Here is a 21,209-nt window from a genome sequence, read left to right as displayed (position 1 = left end):
AGTTAGTGATCCATTTTTGTTTTTTGACTTATTCCTATCCCGCTGGACTGCGGATGCCCTTTTTTGTGTGACAACCTTCCCGCAATTAGGTGTATATGGGATTGGCTATTTTTCTATTTTGTATATCTATCTACAGTTTTACAGTTTGTGTTTTACCCTCTTTAAACTATAAAGTCTAGTTTTATAGTTTTATATTGTAATGTAGTTTAATACTTAAGGCGAGGGTCACTTGTTTATAAGTGTAAGCACTTTTTCGTGTTACCCTCTTTAAACTATAAAGTCTAGTTTTATAGTTTTATATTGTAATGTAGTTTAATACTTAAGGCGAGGGTCACTCGTTTATAAGTGTAAGCACTTTTTCTTGTTACTCTCTTTAAATAAAGTCTTTACTTACTCACTTACGTACTCCATGATAAATTCGATTTTTGCGGAGGGAGGAAAACCGGAGAAAATCCCTCGAAGCACAGTAGAGAATCAACAAGCAACCTTATTCACATACAATGGTGAGTCTGGGGGTTAAACCAACTACACAGCGCCCACAACCCAACTGCACTGAAAAAAGTTAGCTACTTAAATAATACAAAGTGTAAATAAATGTTGGACGTATATATAGGCTGTTTGTGGTCTCGAAGCGTGCTCGTCGCAGTAAAGCGAGAATCAATTTCTACACTTTGATATTTTATAAGTCTTTAATGAAATGCGGCACGAACCGCTACAGCGGACACCCTTGGGACCATCACTTGGTGTCCGTGATAACGAACTCTTTGTCAGTACTTTTGCAGGGGAATTTGCTCCTCATGTCCGTAATAGTGAGGTGTCCATAATATCGGAGTGTCCGCAAGGCGAGAGTTGGGTATATATATCGACCCCTTTTAACTGGATTATATAGAAGCTCATTTGGAAACGTTCTCCGTGAACTCGTCTCGACCACGAGTGACTTGGGTTAGGCACCTAATGCCAACCTCGTCCCCAGGGCCATCTCACTCCAAATGCATTGCGAAAGTGGAGAACCGCATATGCTAATAAATGATTTTCTGGTCAAAACGAAATTTCTTCTACGGCAATAACGAAAAAATAATGAATGTAGTAGAAAATACTTGGTGTCAACATCATTCAATACTGTATCTGTGATGTCTATGTCGTAATATTTATTTATAATTGGGCTTTGGAAAAGTGGTAATTTACATTTGCAAGTCACGTAGCAGAGAGATGTTTAAAATCGCTACATTTAAAGGCAATGCTTTGCAGGTCTCATTCAAAGTGTGTTTTCCGGCTTTGCGTAGATGATTATATTTAGGTGTAAAAGTATGCCACTCATTAGTTCATTGCAAAGCTGCTGATAAGCTAATGTAAAAACTCACTACGTGTAAAAACAAAACAAGAACATGAAAAAGAAAGGTAAGAAGGAAGGAAGGAAGGAAGGAAGGAAGGATGGAAGGAAGGATGGATGGATGGAAGGAAGGGAGAAAGAAAGAGAGAGATTGAGAAAAAGAGAAAAGGAAAGGAAAATGAAGTAAAGAAGGAAGCAGCCTCTATTTCAATGTTCCAGTCTTTCTTTCCTTTTCAACCCTAACCTCGACTGCACGACGAACACGCAATCGTTCCTTGGTGTTTATGCCGATCTGAATCTGCTTTTCGTGGCGCTTAACATCCAAGAAATCTTGGAGATCATAAATGACGGTACCTGTCATTCAAAGTCTATTGTCATGACAACACCGCTGAAGTACCTCGAAGATAATATGTGGGATGCTTTCCTTTCTCGAGCAGATCCTGTAAAGATAATTTCAGAATTTCAGTAGAATCGAAAGAATAGAAAATAGCCAGTGACTTCAGTCTAGTAGAGTGAAGGCATTTAAGGCTGCGTTCATAATGTATGGCAGAGAAGGGGGCAGGTGAAATTTAGGGGGATCGGAAAAATTTTTATCAGTAAAATGGAGTGGGGGGGGGGGGGGGGGGGGTTGAAAAAAAGCGCGGGAAAAACAGACTTTTGATATTTAATACACGATTCATATCCTTACCTGTTGTAACGTAGCCCACACCTTTTTAGCTGGTTCTGTCTTTGTTATTTCTAAAGCTCTGGCTTGGAAATCTGCTTTTTTAATGCTATGATGAGATGCAAACATATCGAGCAAAATCTCTCTGAACTGCAAAAGACGTCAATAAAGGATACATCAGTACTGACATTAACTTTACACTGCAATTTGGGCCCCCTTCAAAACAGAACAACATTTTGTTTCTGAAATTAAATTTAAAAGATCATTGCTCCAATAGATCCTTCATTAGCTTGGAAGTAATGTTTTGCTATTTCAGACCACGTGTCATTCTCTAGAGTATCATACCTTATCCATAGAATTATCGCCTACTTTCCTGAAAGCAAAGAATCTTCTTGATTGAATGTCTTTATTTAGAGAAGACGTAGGCCACTGAAAGATCAAGAGCACCATACTCAGTGCGTGTAAAAAAATTAATCTTGCTTTATTACAATGGATTGGTACCGAGCTGTGAAGGCCCGTGAAAACGATGTCTACAGCAGTCTATTTTTTAAACAAATTCCATAGCGATTTCCCTTTTTGCGAAAAATTAATCATCTTCTTCATTATCTGTGTTTTGACTCTTACACTTATATGGACTTCAGTGAGTTAAAAATCTATGAAAATTCAAGTACCTTTATTTGAATTTCTTGTGCGCCTGTCGAAGATATAACATCTTCGAGAAGCGCATCTGATACTCCTGAACACAACACATCGCCTGGCTCACAAGCTGTTGGAAAAATCAAAAGAACAACTGTAAAATACACTACTCATCCTCGTGCCAATGGACCTTTCGAAAAATTGTCTTGAATTCCAGGCTAACAGTCAGATTAACATGGAAATACAAAAGTCACAAATTCCATCGAGAAAAAGTGTGATATCTTTTGTATATTCATATTAGCCTGGCATCCAAGTTATTTTTGATAAAGGTCCATTGGACGGTATTTTGGGTTTGGAGCTGTTAGGTAAAACCGTTCTGCTTGAGCGTTTAAATGCAAGTGCTTCTAGGAGTGGCTAAAATGGAGGCGCTGTGCAGATCGGGTTGGACTAATATTGTGAACGCCTCGGCAACTCCTGGCGCGATGAGTTATGAAGATGATGATGATGCTGCTTTTAAAGGGGGGAGATTCAAGAATTTGTTAGAATGAAATTGTTATCGCTAATCACCACCGCAAAGCACAGCAGTGGCAAAGCTCAACACGGTCGAACTGAAAGTATGTTAAGGGGCCTCATGAATGGTGTGTTAATATGCACCATCCCCCTCCCCCCCCCCCCCCATTCCACCCCAACCAATCTTACCCCAACCCAACCCAACCCAACCCAATTACGTCTTACCTGTCTGTCTTAGTAACAAAAGCCTTTTAAATTCTTTAAAACTCAGCACCGTTGTATGAAGTTTTTCACAAACGAAATCCTGTAATTTCTTAAAGGCTTCCTCGAAGAATTCGCTGTCTTCTGACAGCGGCGCACTGGTTGACAATCCATCCATCTGCTCGTCTAAATTTACCTCTTTACAATCAACCTCCATTGGAGAAACACTTCTGGTTATTTCAGTAGCATTTCCATTCATATCTGAGGTTGTTTCCTCTTTGACAACGTGATTGGCTGTGGTTTTGGGATTTTTAGAAGTTTTCTTGATTTCAGGTCCATGAGAAGAATCTTGGGGATAGATAACAAAACAAAAAATTCAAAAATAGAAAGAACAATCACAAAAAGAAAAAAGAAAAAAATATATGAAATCTATAACTATTTTGTCTATTCGATAAAGATGCTGTTTTAAAAGTTCTAACAACTTCAGTCAAACCACTCATAAATATTGTATAACAAAGATAATTGGTCCCAATATAGAGCCCCGTGGAACTCCAGAAGTAATTTTGGACCTAGACGATACGTATAGCACTGAATCCCCTGTCCGAGCCTTTAAAAAGATCCTAAGTTGCATTATAGTAAGGGTAATCGGATGTTACGGACCCTTAGACAGGGGTTTGCTATTTGCTTTAGGGAGGATTACCTGAACCTGTAGATTTTTTATGATCCTTTTCATGTATTTTATTTAGGTTGAGCTGAGAAGCCAGCCTTAAAAAAAATAACGATAATCATTATCTTTACTACCATAATCATCACCACACATCGCCAATGTCCTCAAAAACGTCATCACAGTCATTACCATCACATGTTCGTCATAATCTTTATCAACATCATTTATACCATCACAAAACTCAAAACCATAATTTTCACTTTAATAAGGCGGGGAGTTGTTGCTTACTTCTACTACCAGAGAACATGGAGAGGGAGGTCTGGAGTCTATAGCCCCTCCCCGGTCTAGGACTGTGAAAAACACACGCGCATTTCTGTGAACGAGATGGTTCCGTGTACAAGCAATTTGATTGGATAAACAGCAATCTCATGCAAAGTGTTTGGTTCAATGGATGTTGTCTATCCCATGGTATAAATTTACTATGAACGTCACCGACCTCATCATTGCACCAGCAACACTACATAAATCTGTTTGAGCACTAAAGCACAATTCTTACTTACAGCTCTTTTTTGTTTTCCCAAAAAATATTTTGCTGTTTTACAACGTCTGGGTGCCTAAAGATAAAGTCAATCAAACTGATTAATAAACCAAACAACAAATAGAGCAAAAAAGTATGAAACAACGACTTCAGGAAAATACAACCTCGGGAACCAAGGGGTAAAATTCGTTCACTTCTTTCTTGCTTCCAGAAAGAAAGAAAAACACTTAGGGGTCATATGATACAGGAATGAGTTTTGTTCCGGAATAGGTTCATCCCGGTTGCCATTTTGTTTTTGTATTTATTTACATTATACCAGAGCAAATTTTCATTCTGGAATGAGTTCACCCCAATTTTCATCCCGTTTCAAAACGCTCGTTCGTCGGGAATGAAGCCGCTCTCTGGGGAGACTTAAACGAGTGACGCATGTGTATCAGACATTTCAAGATTGAACTCCTTCTGTGAGTTTTTCTCATGCAAACGCGGTATGACATTTCATTCTCGTCCCGGAACGAACTCATTCCTGTATCATGTAAACGGCCCATTAGAATATCTTTTTCTGGTAAAAACGAGCAACAGAATTTGACCTCTGGGTTTCCAAGGATGCAGGAAAATAAGGATGTATTAAAAGTATTACTTATGTATAAATTCTGTATCACAAGGGAGAATAAACTCCCATCCTTGTGCTACTCTCATTCGTGCCATCTGAGGAAAGAAAGTGAAGTAAGAGTTATTTGATTTTGTGCCTTCGATTACAGTGAGGTCACTCGAAGCCTGAACACTTCAAGTTTTTTCAAGTTTTTATTTAAAGAGCTTGGTACTGTTTCAAACCCTCTAAAATTAAACATTAAGTTCAAATACACCGAGTGATAAGTCTTGTTCCCAATTGATTCACAAGGGCTGATTTACAGTATTCATTTTTATTGAGTGACAAATAACTCAAGAGTTTACGGCTCGAATGTTCTCACTGTAACTAAGCACGTGTATCAGCAACATGAAAGACCAAGAAAAAACTTTAAATGATTATTACAAATTCAACAGACATAAATAAAAAAATGAATAAATGAATAAAAAGATGGATGGATGGATGGAAGAATGGATGGATGAATAAATGGATGGATGGATGGATGGAAAAATGGATAGATGGAAGAATGGATGGATGAATAAATGGATGGATGGATGGATGGATGGAAGAATGGATGGATGAATAAATGGATGGATGGATGAATAAATGGATGGATGGATGGATGGATGGAAGAATGGATGGATGAATAAATGGATGGATGGATGGATGGATATGGACTGAGGGATGAATGAATAATTGATGGTGGATGGATAGATGAGTAGGAGAATGGATAGCTGGATGAATGGAAATGAATGGATGAACAAAAAATGGGAATAGCAAATAATGTGGGTATGGCGACTTACTTGTTCTAAGATTTCTTTTATGTCATCATTAGGAAGCTGGAACAAAAGTGATCATCAGCAAAGAACACAAATATTGCTTTCGTTTCATCATTACGATTGATTTATAACATGGTATGCTATGGTATAACTGGTCTTTGGTCCATTTGGTCCATTACCAAATTGTGAATAACGAATAAGGAAAAAAAAATAACACAATAGCAAATCCAGGGGTGGTTCCATTGCATCCCCCTTTGTGAGATCTTGCAAAGCTGATCATGTTCTTTATGCTCAGCAGAATAAAATTGGACGGTGTCTATGGTTCATATTTGCATGTAGTTTTTGTATGGATATTTTGTTTGTTAAATGTATATACTGATCTACAACCCATTTTAACATGCATTTCTGTCTTTAAAACAAAATTAATTTGCATTAAATCTATGATTGAAATCAATAAAATTAATAATTGTTTTATTTTTTTATGTTAGGTTTTTTTGTCTGGCCTGGAAGCCTGCATATCCAGCTAAAAATCTTTTTTGGCAGGTCACCGTGTCAGACATCCAAGTAGCTGTTATTTTAAGCCCTGTGTATTACATATATTTCAAGACAAATGTGGTAAGACAGATTTTAAAAATAATATTTGACTTACTTTTGTAACTGTTGCTATATCTTTTCTAACCACAACTCGACTGTGTGTAAATCTCCACATCTAAAACAAAGAAGCAAACAAAGAAGTCAGGCCTGCCGCTAGTGGTGGTTAGATGGTTTGAATGACCCCCCTCCCCCCTCCTCTATACAAAAAAATGCAACAAGTTCCAATAATGCATTAAAAATGTTTATCAAGAAATGGCATGACTAGGATTGGTAGAAAAACGAATCTCCCCTTTCAAGGTCCTAGCAATGGCCTAGAAGTGATGCCAAGTCCAGTAAATTGAACCTGAGACCCCAGAGTTGGAGGGCCACACATTTTTCAGTAAAAACCCTTACATGTCACTCTTAGCAAATTATTGAAAGCAAAAGGAATTGCCAGGAGAATAAGAGAAGGTAAGTTTTTCATTGGAGGGAGGGGTGGGGGATTTGTAGTTATCTTTTTAGAAATGGTTGTTTCTTTCCCCATTTCATCCAGTAAGACATTCATGAACCTCCTATTAGGTCAACAACGAAAAGCTTTCATTTTAATTTTCATTTAAAAATTAAAAAGGTTTGACCTTCCAAAAAAGGTAGTATCTTTACTGATGACCCTCCCTTCTGAAGCCCCACCCCCCCTCCCCCTCCAATGAAAAATGTACCTTCACAAAGCACAGTCTAGTTCAAAACAGTACTTACAATGTAATCTCTGCCTCTACATAGTATTTCTGAAGGAATACCACTATTAGGACTAACACTTTTCTCTGGATATAAAATCTCACTGAAATCAAAGATTTATTTATGACATCAAGAAATTTTCTTCTCAAGATAGGTGTTTCAATTAGTATTTGAGCCAGATCTGTAGAATGTTCAATTGCTATCTATCTATATCCCCTCCCTGTTAAGAAATGTTTTCATCTAGCAAATCCATTACCATTATTGTCTCCGAGGTAAACCATCTCTTGAACTCAAAATTCTAAACCACCCCTTTGAACAATCCTGCTACAGCAGTATAGATTTTTAAGAGGCATCACTATTCCCTTACTTCTTAAGGTGCTTGGGATCCCTGTGTGATATAGGATGGAGGGTGGGTTGGGAATAGAGGTTGTGAAGAGCAAAACCTCCCTGGCTTGCCCTCAGTCCCTCTTAATCACATTAATCTACAAAGTGATTTATCTCACCTTTTTACTAGCCAGCAGCCCTGAACAAGGACCCCGAACTGCTGTACACATTTTAACACAGCAGCTTCCTTGCCAACAGGAGATAATAATGTACACAGCTGAGAGAAACTCATGACTTTTGCTGTAAAAAATAAGCAAAACTATATTTGAACTGGGAACTTGCATGGCTTTAATAAGCCATTTGTAACAAACAGCCACATGCATATATTTCACTTTGCTAACGAATCAATTCAGCCAAAGTTCCCTTGGGAACTTAGGCCCTGCTGGACGGCAAACAAATTTTGAGATGCTTCATATCTTGAAATTGAAAGTACTTCATAAGGGTAAAAAAGTATTTTGAAAAAGGTTTTGAAAATGACATTGATCACATATCAATTATATGCTTGCTCACCATTTCTTAGAAGAGCTTTGACCTGGTCTGGTAAATCCATGGTTCTAAGCTGGGTCATGGAAAGAACATTCCTTGGCATCTTGGATGGTAATGTACTGATAGTATTGAAGAAACAATGCATTAAAGAAAGCTTAAATATTACAAAGTCCATTTTTTGTACTCTGATTGAGAGAAAGGGTATGAATGTGAACAAATTTCTTTGTTTCCCAAGCAACGGCTCTGAGCAGGCAACAACATGTTGTTGACTGGTAATAACAATACTGGAAGTGATTTCCCAAAAAATGTAAGTTTTCTAAGTTTTCCAAAAATGAATAATTGAAAAATCAAAGCACAAAATAATATTGCTTTGTGGTCTTTGACACTTGGTATATAACACTCAAAAAAATATTGACAGGAACCTCAGGAAAGCAGTTTGTTTCATGGTCCCTCACCATCTCTGGACCATAAAACACATGGTTTCCCTTAGTCCCAGTCAATAAGTGTTAAGTATGTCTTCACCACATGAAAGTCTTAAAAGCACCAACTAACAATCCATTGTAGTTAGTTAAACTGACAATAATAATTGAAGGAATTTTCAATTCAAACCGGTCTCTAAGATGACATGCAATCTAGCTTATCACAAATACTGGTACAGACATTCTGTGTGTACATGTATATACATGTTCTGCTATTACATGTGATTATTTGTGCAGTACAATTTGTAAAATGTAATGTAAAAAAAGCTAAAAAAAGATTAAACAAAAGCACCAACCTTTCTTGTTTTGTTGATGAAGGCATCAAAGATTCTAAATATTCTCTAGAAAAAATAAAAGCACTAATGAATAACAAAGCTTTTCATACTAAAATTTAAAAAAAAAACACACATCATGAAGGATTCCACTTACTTAGAAGAAAGAGTTATTTCTGGAGCCTCAACATTACAATCAGCACAGAAAAGTTTTTCTCTGTCCAAACTTGCCATTGAATGCTAAGATGAAAGTTATGAAAATGTTGATTTTCAGATTTTTGATGAAAAATTTTTTAACGAGTTTTTGAAATCAAGAATTAAAATATAATGTGTAGTTCCAAAAATTATCCATACCCCCCCCCCCCCATGGAGGAATATTTTTTTAAGACACCCCCCTACCCCAGAAATTCCAATTTTCTTCCTTACAAACTCTGTAATTTTTGTTCTTTCTCTGACCCCCCACCCTTCAGAAATTCCAAATTCCTCTGTGGGGTGGGTATGGATAATTTCTGGAACTACACGATGGGACAGTAAGTAAGGGAAGCAACTTCATACGAGCTCATGGGAGGGAACGACATATGATCTGGAAAGAAATAAACAAATATAGAAAAAAAAAGTCTTACTTGTGGCTGATAATACTGTAGATTTTTCCATTCCTCTTCGGCTTCTTTCTGTTCTAGGTATTTATATGAAGATAAACGCTGTGCTTTAGCTTTGTCTGACTCTGGTCTGGCAAATCTTAACTGTAAAATAAAAATACTATCAATATGTTTTTCATACTATAACATGTATAAAATAATATCAATATATTTTTTATACTAGAAAAATAAATGTTTTGCAAAAAAGTGAAAACCAAATGGTGCTTAATAATAATGATGATTTAATAGCTTATATAGAGCGTGCTACATGTTAAAATGATCGCATGCGCTTTTCATAAGTAAGATTACAATTTCTTCATGCAATACTTATGCTCATCTGCTTACTGTTAAAGCCTTGGCTGGCTCCTCTTCTTCATCCTGGGAATCTGTTGATGAAATGGTAAAGGAATACAGTATATTTAATATCAATCGCTTAATGATCAGCCCAGAGGTTATTTCAGAGCATAGATAAACTTTCAAGTTTTTTTCACTTTCTTGCCAACAACTGTCAATTGGCCTTCCATGGAACTTTCCATGAAAGTGGGGTTAAAGGAGGGATGGTTCTCACAAAAACAATTATCCGTAACAACTAACAAACCTTCATCCTGAGTTGAGGCTGCTTGTGTTACATTTGTCTCAGCTTTGTTCATGTATTCAAAGTTAGGTCTAAGTTGTAGTACCCCTTGCAAAGGTGTGATGTGTAATTCACCTGAAACAATTTCATAAATCACACTGTTACCCTACAGAAAGTCACACTGTGCAGGGCTACAACTAATGGCTGCTCGATGGCTGGACATAACAGGGTTCGTGCTACATCTCCGACACAAAATTCAAGGACTTTAAGGACTTTTCAAGGTCCAAAATTACGATTATCAAGGGTCAATTTTGTTTGTGAATTTCTTCTTAACAATACATTATTTTCAATGATGGAAAATAGCATTTAAGTTAACAATCTTATTCACATAAGTAATAAATGAATTTTCAACAAAAATTAGGTTACAGTAGATAATCATAATAAATAAGTAACCATTGCATTTTCGAGGAGTATTCCAGTAGTATCCAGCAACATTGCTATTTTCAAGGGCTTTTCACGTGCACTTAAAAATGGATTTTGAATTCCAGAGCTTTTTAAGGATTTCAAGGAGTAGCACGAACCCTGACATAACTATCACTCACAGCCCAAGCATTATTATGGGATGGGCACAAGATGGTGCAAAACCTCTATTTCAATCACAACCAACCTTCTCTGAGTACTCCTGCAGCATATCTAGTTGCCTCAGCAGATGCTCTTGATGACACTAGTACTTGCTTGTCCATTCTTTCACTAAAGACCAAGAAAGAGGATTTTTATTAGTTATGCATAATATCGGTCTATCAGAAATTATAACCTGGCAATGATAAATTTTTGCACACTGTTATTGGTCCAAAAACCTCATCTGTTACATTTTCACAGGAAGAAATATCAAGATGATAATCTTCTTCACAACTGATGTACAGTGAAAAAAATTACATTAAAAAGGGAATAAAAATACAGAATCAAACAAAATTAAATAACTCCTTCCCCCCTCCCATCTAGCTCACTGGGATATCAACTGATAGCGTTCTTGGATGAAAAGAAATGGTCCTCAAAATATCATATATTCCTCCAAGGAAAAAATGTAGCCTGCCATAGTACATAGATAAAGGATCATGGTAAAAGGAGGTCAGTCTGGAAAATTTTGCATGCTATTTTATTATTCATTCGGCAGTGCAACATTATTTTCACCTGCCAAACCTGAAATTTGGCCTGTCACATAGTCATTGGCCGGTCACTATTTCAAGCCCTGATTAGCAGAGCATTCAATAGATCTTTACACATGATCTTTACAAGGGCTGAAGTGATCATTTTGGAGCTTGTTTTTTGAATTTGACCTTACCTTTCATAGTATCTTTCACTATCAGCTGGGACCCTTCCATTAACGTCTATTGCAATCTGTTCTCCTCTTGGTTGATAGTAATTTCTGCTTGCTGTATTAATTGCAAGTTCTATTTCTACCTTTAATTGGAAGAAATAATGAATATCAATAAGATGTTGTGACTGAACTGAAACTAATTTGATAGAGAGAATAAGAGAAAAATATCAAATGCCCTTAAAACTAATTTAAAACTAATTTGTCTAACTAACCAGTCATCATGACAGACAACTGACCAGTCTTAAGCCCTGCTATCGATTTTTCTCTCTTGAGCCTTACAGCATTAGCTACATTCCTTCAGTATCCTGTAGCCTACCTTTTGTTGTCTTGGTTTGATCCGTGCTCCAACATGAGGAACATTATCATACGAAAGTTCTGCAGGTCTTACAGGATACTGTCAATTCAAATATATATATCAATGAGTATCTACGACAATTCTATGAACGCTCCACTAATTTTACAATATATTTATTGCTATGCTTTACTTATCTTAAAGCATTCTAAGTTTTAAGAAATTTTCGAACAACGTTCGTGGTTCGACCCGCGTGTAGTAGAGAGTATTCATAATTGAGAGCTAAGAAAAGTTTTTCGGAAGAAGAAAGCAATTCCTTATGTCATAAGAATTTTGGCATTTATGTTTATTTTTTCCAAAAGAGATAGAATTGGGCATTAAAATATATAGTCTTGTCCTATTTACCAAGACACGGGGTATTTGACAAAAATAAACTTACTTGAAAAATATACAAATTTTCAGCTAAAGACTTGGCTAAGAAGACGTCCACCTAGAAATGTGAAGGAACTTATAGTTATTAATGACTTTAAGAAGGTTTAGAAGGAGGAAGGTTTTCAAAACGGCTGATAACTTACCTCAGCAACTACTGGATCTTCGTCCTCTTCATCTGCCATTTTGACTTTTTGAAGTGAGCATGCGCAGTTCTTTCATGTACTTGGCAAAGGTAGCCCAACCAGTGAATCAACACACGGTGCAACATTGAATGCAACATTGCAAGCAACAAATTTGAATCGGGGTGACACACATTGCAGCAAAATCACACAACATGGCTTGTGTCAGCCTGCTATGTTATGATATTTGGAGAATCGTGAAAATTTGCAAAATCATTTTTCCTTTTGAAATTGTGGATTATATGGGTTATATATTCTAATGTAATGACGGGCATTTGTTTAAGTTTCCGCTGCTCAGTAATTTTTCTAGGCTTCACAACACCTCAGTTTTGCAGTGATGGCATTTATACTGTGTTTCAGATCAGCTGGAAATGCATATGGTCCTAGGAAGTTTGTCAAACACAATCTTAGGCTTTTTTTAAAGAATACAACATTATACATTATACAACTTTTTTGTAAGAACCTTTTAATTTAATATAGATGCATGTATTCTTGTTCCAGCTTCTTTTAAAACTGGAATTTTGTGCAAAAGCATGTTTATTTACAATATTATTATTTATCTATGGAAGATCGTTTCTGTGCTTTATTGATGGAATATGTGGACCACAATTTGGTAGTCTAATGATTCTGTTTTTCTTAATCATCTCCCCTTCTGTCTTGCTTTTTCATTGAAGAGAACTTCTTTTCTGCCAACCGTCTCTCATTGAATCTTCTTGCTCTATAAACCAAAAGGAAAAAAGGGAAAAGGTTACTGACATCAGGCCTAATCTGTATGAAATCAGTCATTCTATCCCTTATTCATTGATTCAGTCAATCAGTTGCTCAGTTGTTCAGTCAGTCATTCCATCTGTCACTCACTCACTCACTGTCTCACTCATAACTGTTGACAATCAGTTACTCAATGAATCAGTTAGTCAGTTGCTCAGTTAGCAAGATGCTCAGTCAGCCAGACAGTTCAGGGCCATAATCAGGGGGAGCACAGGGTGCATGTGCAACCCCCCATTAAAGCTTAAGGTCTGCTCACCTATCTCCATGTGCTTTAAAATTGCATATCACTCACCCATTATTGCTCCTTTTTTTTTTAAGTTCTGCAATTTTTTTCTTTTTTTTGATTTTGCAATATTTCTTTTTGGTTCTGCAATAGTGCAATAGTTCCATTTCCATTCCCTGTGCACCCTCCCTACAAGATTAGTCCAGGGGTGGATCCAGAGAAAATTTAAGCAGGTATCCCTAGGTGCACCAAACACCTCCCAAGCCACCTGTTGTTATTTTTGGTTTAATAGACTTCTCTTCATTAATGATTTGTTTCTTGAATCTTTAGTCTGATTCAAGATTAATTTGCATAAGATTAAATATAAAAATGAATCTAAGAATGAATTAAATAATTCAGATCAGGATTATTGATGACATCGCTATATCACCACTTTTTTTTATTTTGGACATCCCCCTTGATTAGAGGCCTTTAGATCAGACAACGAGTATGAGGAAGAGTTTTTAACTTTTAAAGGTTATTGGCACTATCATTTCATAGTGGTGGTAGTGTCAGGTATGTAGATTGAAACTTTGAATTTAAAAAAAATTGAAAATCAACTACAATTCAGTGTTAACCATGTGTACAGGACCAATAGACCATTTCACAGATCCCGCAGCTCAACCTCAGCCTCTTCAGCGTGTAATATATTCTTTAGAAATTGCCTACAACCTGTGAAATTTTTAAGTGTTTCAATTGTTCGTTGATGTGTAAATTCCTTCCATTACTGCGGACTGTAGTCAAATTCTAAAGAATAATTACACGCTGACAAGGCTGAGATTGAGTAACGGGATCTGTGAAATGGTCTATTAAAACTCTTACTTGTAGGTATTGATCTTGTACTCGTCCTCGGATCTAAAGGTTGCCAATTTTCTGGATCTGCCCGTGCAGTCAGTTAATTTCATTTTTTTATGTACTTACAATCTCTGAACATGTTGCTTTTGTTCAGTTGAGGTTGCCTTGGGTACGAAAGAAGCCTCTTTGATCAAAGTATAGATTTTTGACACTCCATCTTCAATATTCTTTTGTTGAGAACGAAACTTTGTTGAAGTTAGGACTAACTCTCCATTTTTATTGATTCTGTTTCTCTCCTGAAAAGAAAACTTTCTATTTCATAATCCTTGTCCAAAATTATGACTTCTCTAGTTTGTATTTTATAGAAGAAATAATTGATGACTCTTAAAACTCCAGCATACACTGTATGCTGGCTTAGCCTTGAATCCAGGAATTGCTTGTTTTATTATTCTAATTTCTGCTTTTGTTTAACCATGCAGCCTCAGGAAATGAGGCTAAGCCTACATAAATTGGAGTTTTGAGAGTTGTTAATAAAAAGCTTGCTCGCTGTGCTGTACTGTGTGCAGTTACACAAAGCACTTGGGATTGGTAAAGACTTAAGAAGTATTGAGAAGAAAGAACTTCATTAGCAAAACATTTCATAACACTTATCTTGTGTTTTGATTATTTCCATGTGCTTCTTACCTGCACAAAGTACACACACATTTTCTGTTTTTTTTTCAATAATAATATACTGTACTACATACAGTATCACTAAAGATATCACCTAGTCTACCTACCCTTTGTAGAAGCTTTGTTCTTACATCTGCTGGGATCCATTCTGCAGTTTCAACATGGAAACGAATTTCAACCTTTGTGTTGACTAAAAATGGAAAGAAAAAACCTTTCTAAGCTTGTATATCTTATGTAAAACAAGAAATGTCATAATAATTTACAGTTAACAATTTTTTCAAATTATATATAGGCAAAAGTAAAATTTTGTTAAAAGCTTTGAACGTTTTTGACAAGTGTTATCTTCAGAAATGTTGAGTTGTAATCTTATGTAATATTTTTGAAAATCAAGAAATCTTTTTGTTGGGATGCCTGTTAGCACAGGCAGCCCAAAATCACAGTTTAGCTCACCTTTGTTAACATTTTGTCCCCCAGGGCCTGAGCTACGAGCAAATTTAATATCTAGACGATCTAGGATATAAGAGAAAATATTTAACTCTAAGATCTAGACTAAGGTCAAACAAACAACCTCTTTTACAACATTGCACAATTTTAATTTTAGGGGGAGGGGGGGTCATCCTGTTGTTAATCCTTATAAATGTAGCAACAAAACATACCTTGAGGAACTGGTCCTGTAAATTTATAATATCCTCCAGTATCCTAAAGACCAAAAAGTTGGAAAAGAATTTTCTAAAGTTTTTTTTATTTATTTTTAAACTTAGGTTACTATAAATTAACCGAATTTTATAGCACCATGAAAAAGATCATTTTAAGGGTCTATCGCCTTACCTCTGATTTTTTAAGATATCTTGTGGTATGAAAGAGCCTTTCTCCTTTATCGAAATGATTATTACTGAATAATACCGAGCCTTCTGGTCTTAAAACTGAGAAAGAACTAAAAACTCTCCGAATCATGACCCACTTTGACCGCCATTAAATTTACCCAGGACGCATCACGATACACAGGGATCCCAATCATACGAGGCTCCAATAGCCAAACATTTATATCAAGACGCAGTCATACCCTTGCTGGCAAAGTCTGCTTTTAATCTTTCCCGTAAGAAGGGTAACGCAGTCAGTCATATGTATTCAAAACAGAACACAGAATGTAAGTATATTTTATCTTTTTTTAAAGTCTTTAATCAAATTTTCAAGTATTTTATGAACATTGGCAGTAATTATAAGTCAGGCGTTCATAATCTTGAAGCTAGAAATATAAGCTCTATGCATGAAACTGCTATTCGCTTTATCTATAAAGAGACTTAATAATCTGTCTTCAAATTTATTTTATTTAACGAAGCAGATTAAGGGTTCAGGCATTCAAAGGCTGAAGTGGGCCTGCGCTAAGACTAATTGTATCATAACATTATATATATATATATATATATATATATATATATATACACATTCTTTTTTCAGTAATTCTGGTTTATATGATATGTATCAATCTGACTAGTATTAATGGTATAATTGAAGAGATCATTGCAAGTTCTACTCAGCCATCAAGAAAGCAAGAATCTTTCTTTTTCCAGTAAAACTGAGTCTTCCATGTAGAGCACTCATGTTATCAACCACAAGCATGTCACCTGTCTTCCACTGAAATCCATAGGTGCTGTGCCACATACATGCTCTGATATGCTGGATAACATCAAGCTTGATTGGAGAACCATCTCCATAAGTGGAGTCCCACGAGTACACAGTGTCAAGCTTGTCTTCTCCAGGGTACATTGGGGATTCTTTTAGGCCAGTGTGGTGTGTTATGTGAACTGAATTGAACCATATCTTTTCACCAGTGTCTGGATGAGGCATGAAAGCTGGCAGTGTATTCCAGAAGGTTACAATTCCTTTTTTCTCATCAAAAGAATATCCATAACCTCCTTTTTCCAGGTAGGCCTTTACTTCCTAAAATTGAAAGAAAGTTGTGTGCTTTTATAACAGTATTCTTTGGAAGCAATCATGTGACTCAAAATCCTTTGGGATATAAATAACAACAAAGCACAGGGGCAGATACAGGGGTGGTGAAGGGGCTGGTGGGTAGCAACCCCCCATTTGCTCACATTCTGCGTAAAAGCTTTGTAATAGTCACCTCCTTTCTACAATTCCTGAATCAGCCACTGGAAACAGCTGCCATGTTGGTTGATCTAACAAGAAAGCTAATGAGGAATGCTTTGTTATTCATTTTACATTGGCCTTTACACAACTTTTATTTGGCTTAATGTTTTCCCATTTCAGACCACAGGTATGGTCACTAAAAAATTAGAAAATGAACATCCTGGGTTTGTACCTCGATATCCTTGGTCTTAAATGCCTGTTGCCAGGATACATATGTAGATTTGGATTCATCAGGTAGGCTATGGTAATATCTTATTTGCTTTTCATCAAGCTTTTTGATCAACTTGGGATCCAGTCGGCTGACAAACTCTTTGCTGTCACAGATGACAGTGAATCCTCCACATCCTTCAGCTGGTTCTTGCAGACAGTAGAATATCAACTGGGAATTTGATCAAGGAATGATTATCAGCTAATGCATAGACATTATCGAGAGCTTGATATCGTTTTTATTCAGAGTATACATCTGATATCACGAAAAACTAAAGAATAAAAAAGATGTCAGGCTCCTAAACATGTAATAATATTATTTGTATATTACGCATTTAGGGTCGATAAAATAACAAAATTTATTTCCAGTTCACTGTGATTTTTCGATATCATACACTTCACTGATATGGCTTTTTTCTTCATGGCTTTATCACACTGACATCGACCCTAAAAATTTATTATCATTACAATTATAATCATCAGCATCATCATCGTCATTATCACCAATTATGTCAATCATTTTGGGTTTATGCAAATGATGGTATTTTTCGAAAATCTAAATGACTCCAGAATATATATACAATCAGGGTTTTGAAATGGGAGGTCGCAATACAATGAATATCACTGTTTAGCCTTCTTTTGGTAAAAAGTAAAAACCATTGGATAATAAATAACTTATCAGACATTTTAGAGCGCAATACATTGAATATTTTTTCTAATCTTTGTATTTTGTAGACTTGGAAAGATATCCACCCGTACTGCACCCTCAAATGTCTAATGATGCATTTCTTCTGATTCTGGGAAGTGAGGAGAATTAGAATAGAGGAGATGGATGATAGAGATGATAGTGATGATGGTGACGATAATGATAACAGATGATGAAAATGTTAAGGATTACTAGTTGTAGTACTGAAATAGGCTTACTAGGCTCAGACGAAATGTTGTCCCACTTTAGACCACGTGTCATTCCCTTGAGATTCTTTTTTTGAGTTGTATTCCATTTTCTTGTATCTTCTCATGTGCAACCGAGTACAAAAGTTAAACAAAGCCTGATACTCAAGGGGTTGGCACATGCTTTGAAATGGGAAAAAACATTACGCCCAAGCTGAGGAGGTCTATTACCTTTCTTGGATAGGTTGGAAGATATCCCAGCTCATTATGAAGCTCAATAGTGAATTCTGGTGGTTCTTCACTAGCAGTGTACACTTGAGCATCAGCATCTTGAAGACTTCTATCAGCTCCACCTCCCCTTGGGTAAGACATAGCCTTGTATCCTAATGCTGTAGAAAAGTTTGAAATTTCTTTGCTATCCTCCAAAGGTAGTCCCCTTAATAGCATAGTCCCATATTTGCTTAGATTGTCATCAATTAATCGACGGACAATATATGCCCATTCACCAAGGTTATAGTTTTGGCCTGGCGTTACTTCAAGGGCATATGGAAATCCCTCTTTTGGCTTGTTCAAATATTTGGGAAACCCTTTCCCCATAGACCCTGGAAGCCACTTGCGACCAGCAATTTCATAGTCACTTTTGGGGGAAATTTCCTCTGGAGATAGCGGCTTGAATGAGCATTCAAAATTATAACTTGGTACTTCGGATGCAAAAGTACGGCTGAACAAGTACAAGGCACTACGTGTAGATATCAGGTCTGCGGGTTTGAAAGACTTCTTGAGAAGTAGACGAATGGCCATTAGTTCTATGGGTAAAAATGCAAATATAATTACCAGTGGATATCGAAAACCCTACTTTTCTAGCTAAAAATTCTTGAATCTTGTGATGTTTTCTATTCGGTATACAAAATATGTTTATTTCCAACTAAACTGAACATCAGTAATGGATAAAAAAACAGAACAATAGCATGCAAGACCACTTTAAAAACCTTCAGAGTAGGTCATGAAACCAGCATAAAGCCCTGTTTACACTGGTGATTTTTGCTGCAATTTTTGCTGCAATTTTTGTGGCAATTTTCGGAAATATGAAATATTTTGTCTCATCCTTCAAAAGAGACATTTGCCTAGGAAAATCTTCATAACCATTATTTATTATGAACAAAATCGCACAAAAATTACAGCAAAAATCGCTTCAAAAATTACTAGTGTAAACAGGGCTTAACTCAGCGTAATGGCATCCATAATATCAAAACAAAAAAAATTTCACATTTCCACACATTTAAAAGCTAAATATGGCACATTGGGGTGGCTGCAGTTTTCTGTCATTAACTTTGTATGTAACTTGCAATAATTATGCAAATTTAACCTTTTTTCATTAGAAAAATAAAATAATTTGCAATTTTTGTTTTAAATAAGGATACATTTTCCTTTCAGCAATATTTCTTTTTAAATTCCAAAAAATTGAAGAATTTAAGATTCTTATTAGTTTCAGAGAAAAAATTGGAAAATTATTTTGAATGACCTATCATAGATGTTGCTGCCATGACAGTAACTGTCAATCAAATGTAACGCAAGGTCACATTTTTTACTGCTTTCCAAGACTATCCACACCACGGAATCAAACTTTCATTTTGGTCATTTATATGTTGCCGTAAATGCCTGAGGAAGGAGCTCAAACCCTTTTGTTTTGGGTAAAAAATCCAGAAAACAGGATCGAGTAGACTGATTCCATAAGTCGGTCCCAAAGGAGCGAAAACTACGACTTGTATGTGAACAGTCTAAGGAACGAAGAACAAGCGACTCGTGAAATAGTACTAAAACGAGCAAGGATACTTCAACAACATCTTCAGGATTTTTGATGATTGAGGATTAAGGATTTTGAAATGTCATGAATGACTTGCAAATATTTCTTTGACATTCTTACTATTAACGACTATCTACACCATGGATTCAAACTTTCATTTTGGTCATTTATATATTGCCGTAAATGCCTGGAAGAAAGGAGGTCAAGCCCTTTTGTTTTGGGTAAAAGATCCAAAAAACAGGTTCGAATAGACTGATTCCATAAGTCGGTCCCAAAGAAGCGAAAACTACGACTTATGTAAACAGTCTAAGGAACGAAGAACATCAAGCGATTCGTGAAATAGTAAAACGAGCAAGGATACTTCAACAACATTTTCAGGATTTTTGATTTTTGATGATTGAGAACACTTAAGGATTTTGAAATGTTATGAATGACTTGCAAATATTTTTTTTACATTCTTACTATTATCGAGCCTTTCCAGTTCAACTCCTTCTTCGTGCTTTTACACGGTTTTTCATAAGCTTTGCTTTCATTCATACAATCCAACCTCGTTCGTTACCCCTCCGATCCCTCTATGGAAATGAAACGCACAAAAAATAATCATGAACAATTCAATATACCTTAATTTGCTTTCTTTTGAATTTTTCAAACCAACCAGCTAAAATCTGTTTCTTCGTAAGCCCCTTGAGTGAAAAGAGTACCGCGTAAACACATAGCGCAAAATTTATACTAACATGCTTGTCGTCCAGTCTTACCCTCCAGGGAGGCTACGCTCGCTCGTTGAGGGTAGGGATGTGCCACTGAGCCCTATGCGCCTAGAGTAAAAATCACTGAAAACCATACCATTTTCCAGAGTAAAATCGCTGAAATTCAAACCCTTTTCCAGAGTAAAATCACTGAAAACCATAGCCTGTTGTATATGAAAAAAAATCTTTTCCGTTACTGGGAAAATAGATACCCTGTTACAGAGTGTAATTTATGCTAGTTATACCCTATTCCCAGAGAGCGAGGGCGATTTTATATACCCTGTTCCAGAGAGAGTGTGATTTATACCGTATTCCAAAGAGCGATAGCGATTTTATATACTCTGTTCCAGAGAAAGTGTGATTTATACCCTCTTCCATTGAGGGAGAGCGATTTTATATACCCTGTTCCAGAATAGAGACGATAAAAACCATACCCTGTTTGGCTGCGTACCTGCATAGAGAATATAGGGGAGTGCCCCCCCTCCCCCCTCCTTCACCCGGCTTATACCAGTTTTGTACTAGATTTACAGGTTTCCTTCAAGTA

General features: G+C 36.3%; 3 protein-coding genes across 4 annotated transcripts; all 3 read right to left on the bottom strand.

Annotated features, from left to right (window-relative positions):
- Positions 1-1,128: 1,128 nt before the first annotated feature.
- LOC116302197 (DNA-directed RNA polymerase III subunit RPC5) lies at positions 1,129-12,372 on the bottom strand. The gene is made up of 23 exons (XM_031711426.2): positions 12,334-12,372; positions 12,198-12,248; positions 11,783-11,860; positions 11,431-11,549; positions 10,756-10,838; positions 10,113-10,223; positions 9,860-9,900; positions 9,500-9,619; positions 9,034-9,116; positions 8,901-8,945; positions 8,150-8,244; positions 7,759-7,879; positions 7,277-7,358; positions 6,600-6,659; positions 5,975-6,010; positions 5,184-5,251; positions 4,569-4,622; positions 4,042-4,106; positions 3,366-3,689; positions 2,666-2,760; positions 2,340-2,423; positions 2,019-2,144; positions 1,129-1,770 (listed from the first exon to the last, which is right to left on the bottom strand). The coding sequence occupies exons 1-23, from the start codon at positions 12,370-12,372 to the stop codon at positions 1,705-1,707; spliced, it is 2,046 nt and encodes a 681-aa protein (XP_031567286.2). The 3' UTR covers positions 1,129-1,704.
- Positions 12,373-12,809: 437 nt separating this feature from the next.
- Positions 12,810-15,868, bottom strand: LOC116302188 (large ribosomal subunit protein mL62). Its single transcript, XM_031711415.2, has 6 exons — positions 15,695-15,868; positions 15,523-15,565; positions 15,317-15,376; positions 14,974-15,056; positions 14,321-14,490; positions 12,810-13,087 (listed from the first exon to the last, which is right to left on the bottom strand). Exons 1-6 carry the CDS (start codon positions 15,818-15,820, stop codon positions 13,006-13,008), a joined length of 564 nt encoding a protein of 187 aa, XP_031567275.2. The 5' UTR covers positions 15,821-15,868; the 3' UTR covers positions 12,810-13,005.
- Positions 15,869-16,014: 146 nt separating this feature from the next.
- LOC116302187 (uncharacterized) lies at positions 16,015-20,750 on the bottom strand. Of its 2 annotated transcripts, none has more exons than XM_031711414.2 (4): positions 20,540-20,750; positions 18,347-18,921; positions 17,190-17,396; positions 16,015-16,807 (listed from the first exon to the last, which is right to left on the bottom strand). In XM_031711414.2, the coding sequence occupies exons 2-4, from the start codon at positions 18,914-18,916 to the stop codon at positions 16,397-16,399; spliced, it is 1,188 nt and encodes a 395-aa protein (XP_031567274.2). In that variant the 5' UTR covers positions 18,917-18,921; positions 20,540-20,750; the 3' UTR covers positions 16,015-16,396. The 2 variants fall into 2 exon arrangements, with proteins under 2 accessions (XP_031567274.2, XP_088887887.1); XM_089031761.1 differs by having other exon boundaries at positions 18,347-18,504; positions 20,540-20,650.
- Between the last annotated feature and the right edge of the window lie 459 nt (positions 20,751-21,209).

This window comes from Actinia tenebrosa, unplaced genomic scaffold (assembly GCF_029948245.1).
Source record: "Actinia tenebrosa isolate PJP-AT-01 unplaced genomic scaffold, QUT_ActTen_1.0 PGA_scaffold17__23_contigs__length_9995812, whole genome shotgun sequence".
Taxonomy (NCBI): domain Eukaryota; kingdom Metazoa; phylum Cnidaria; class Anthozoa; order Actiniaria; family Actiniidae; genus Actinia; species Actinia tenebrosa.
This window is presented reverse-complemented; position numbering and strand designations above follow the sequence as displayed.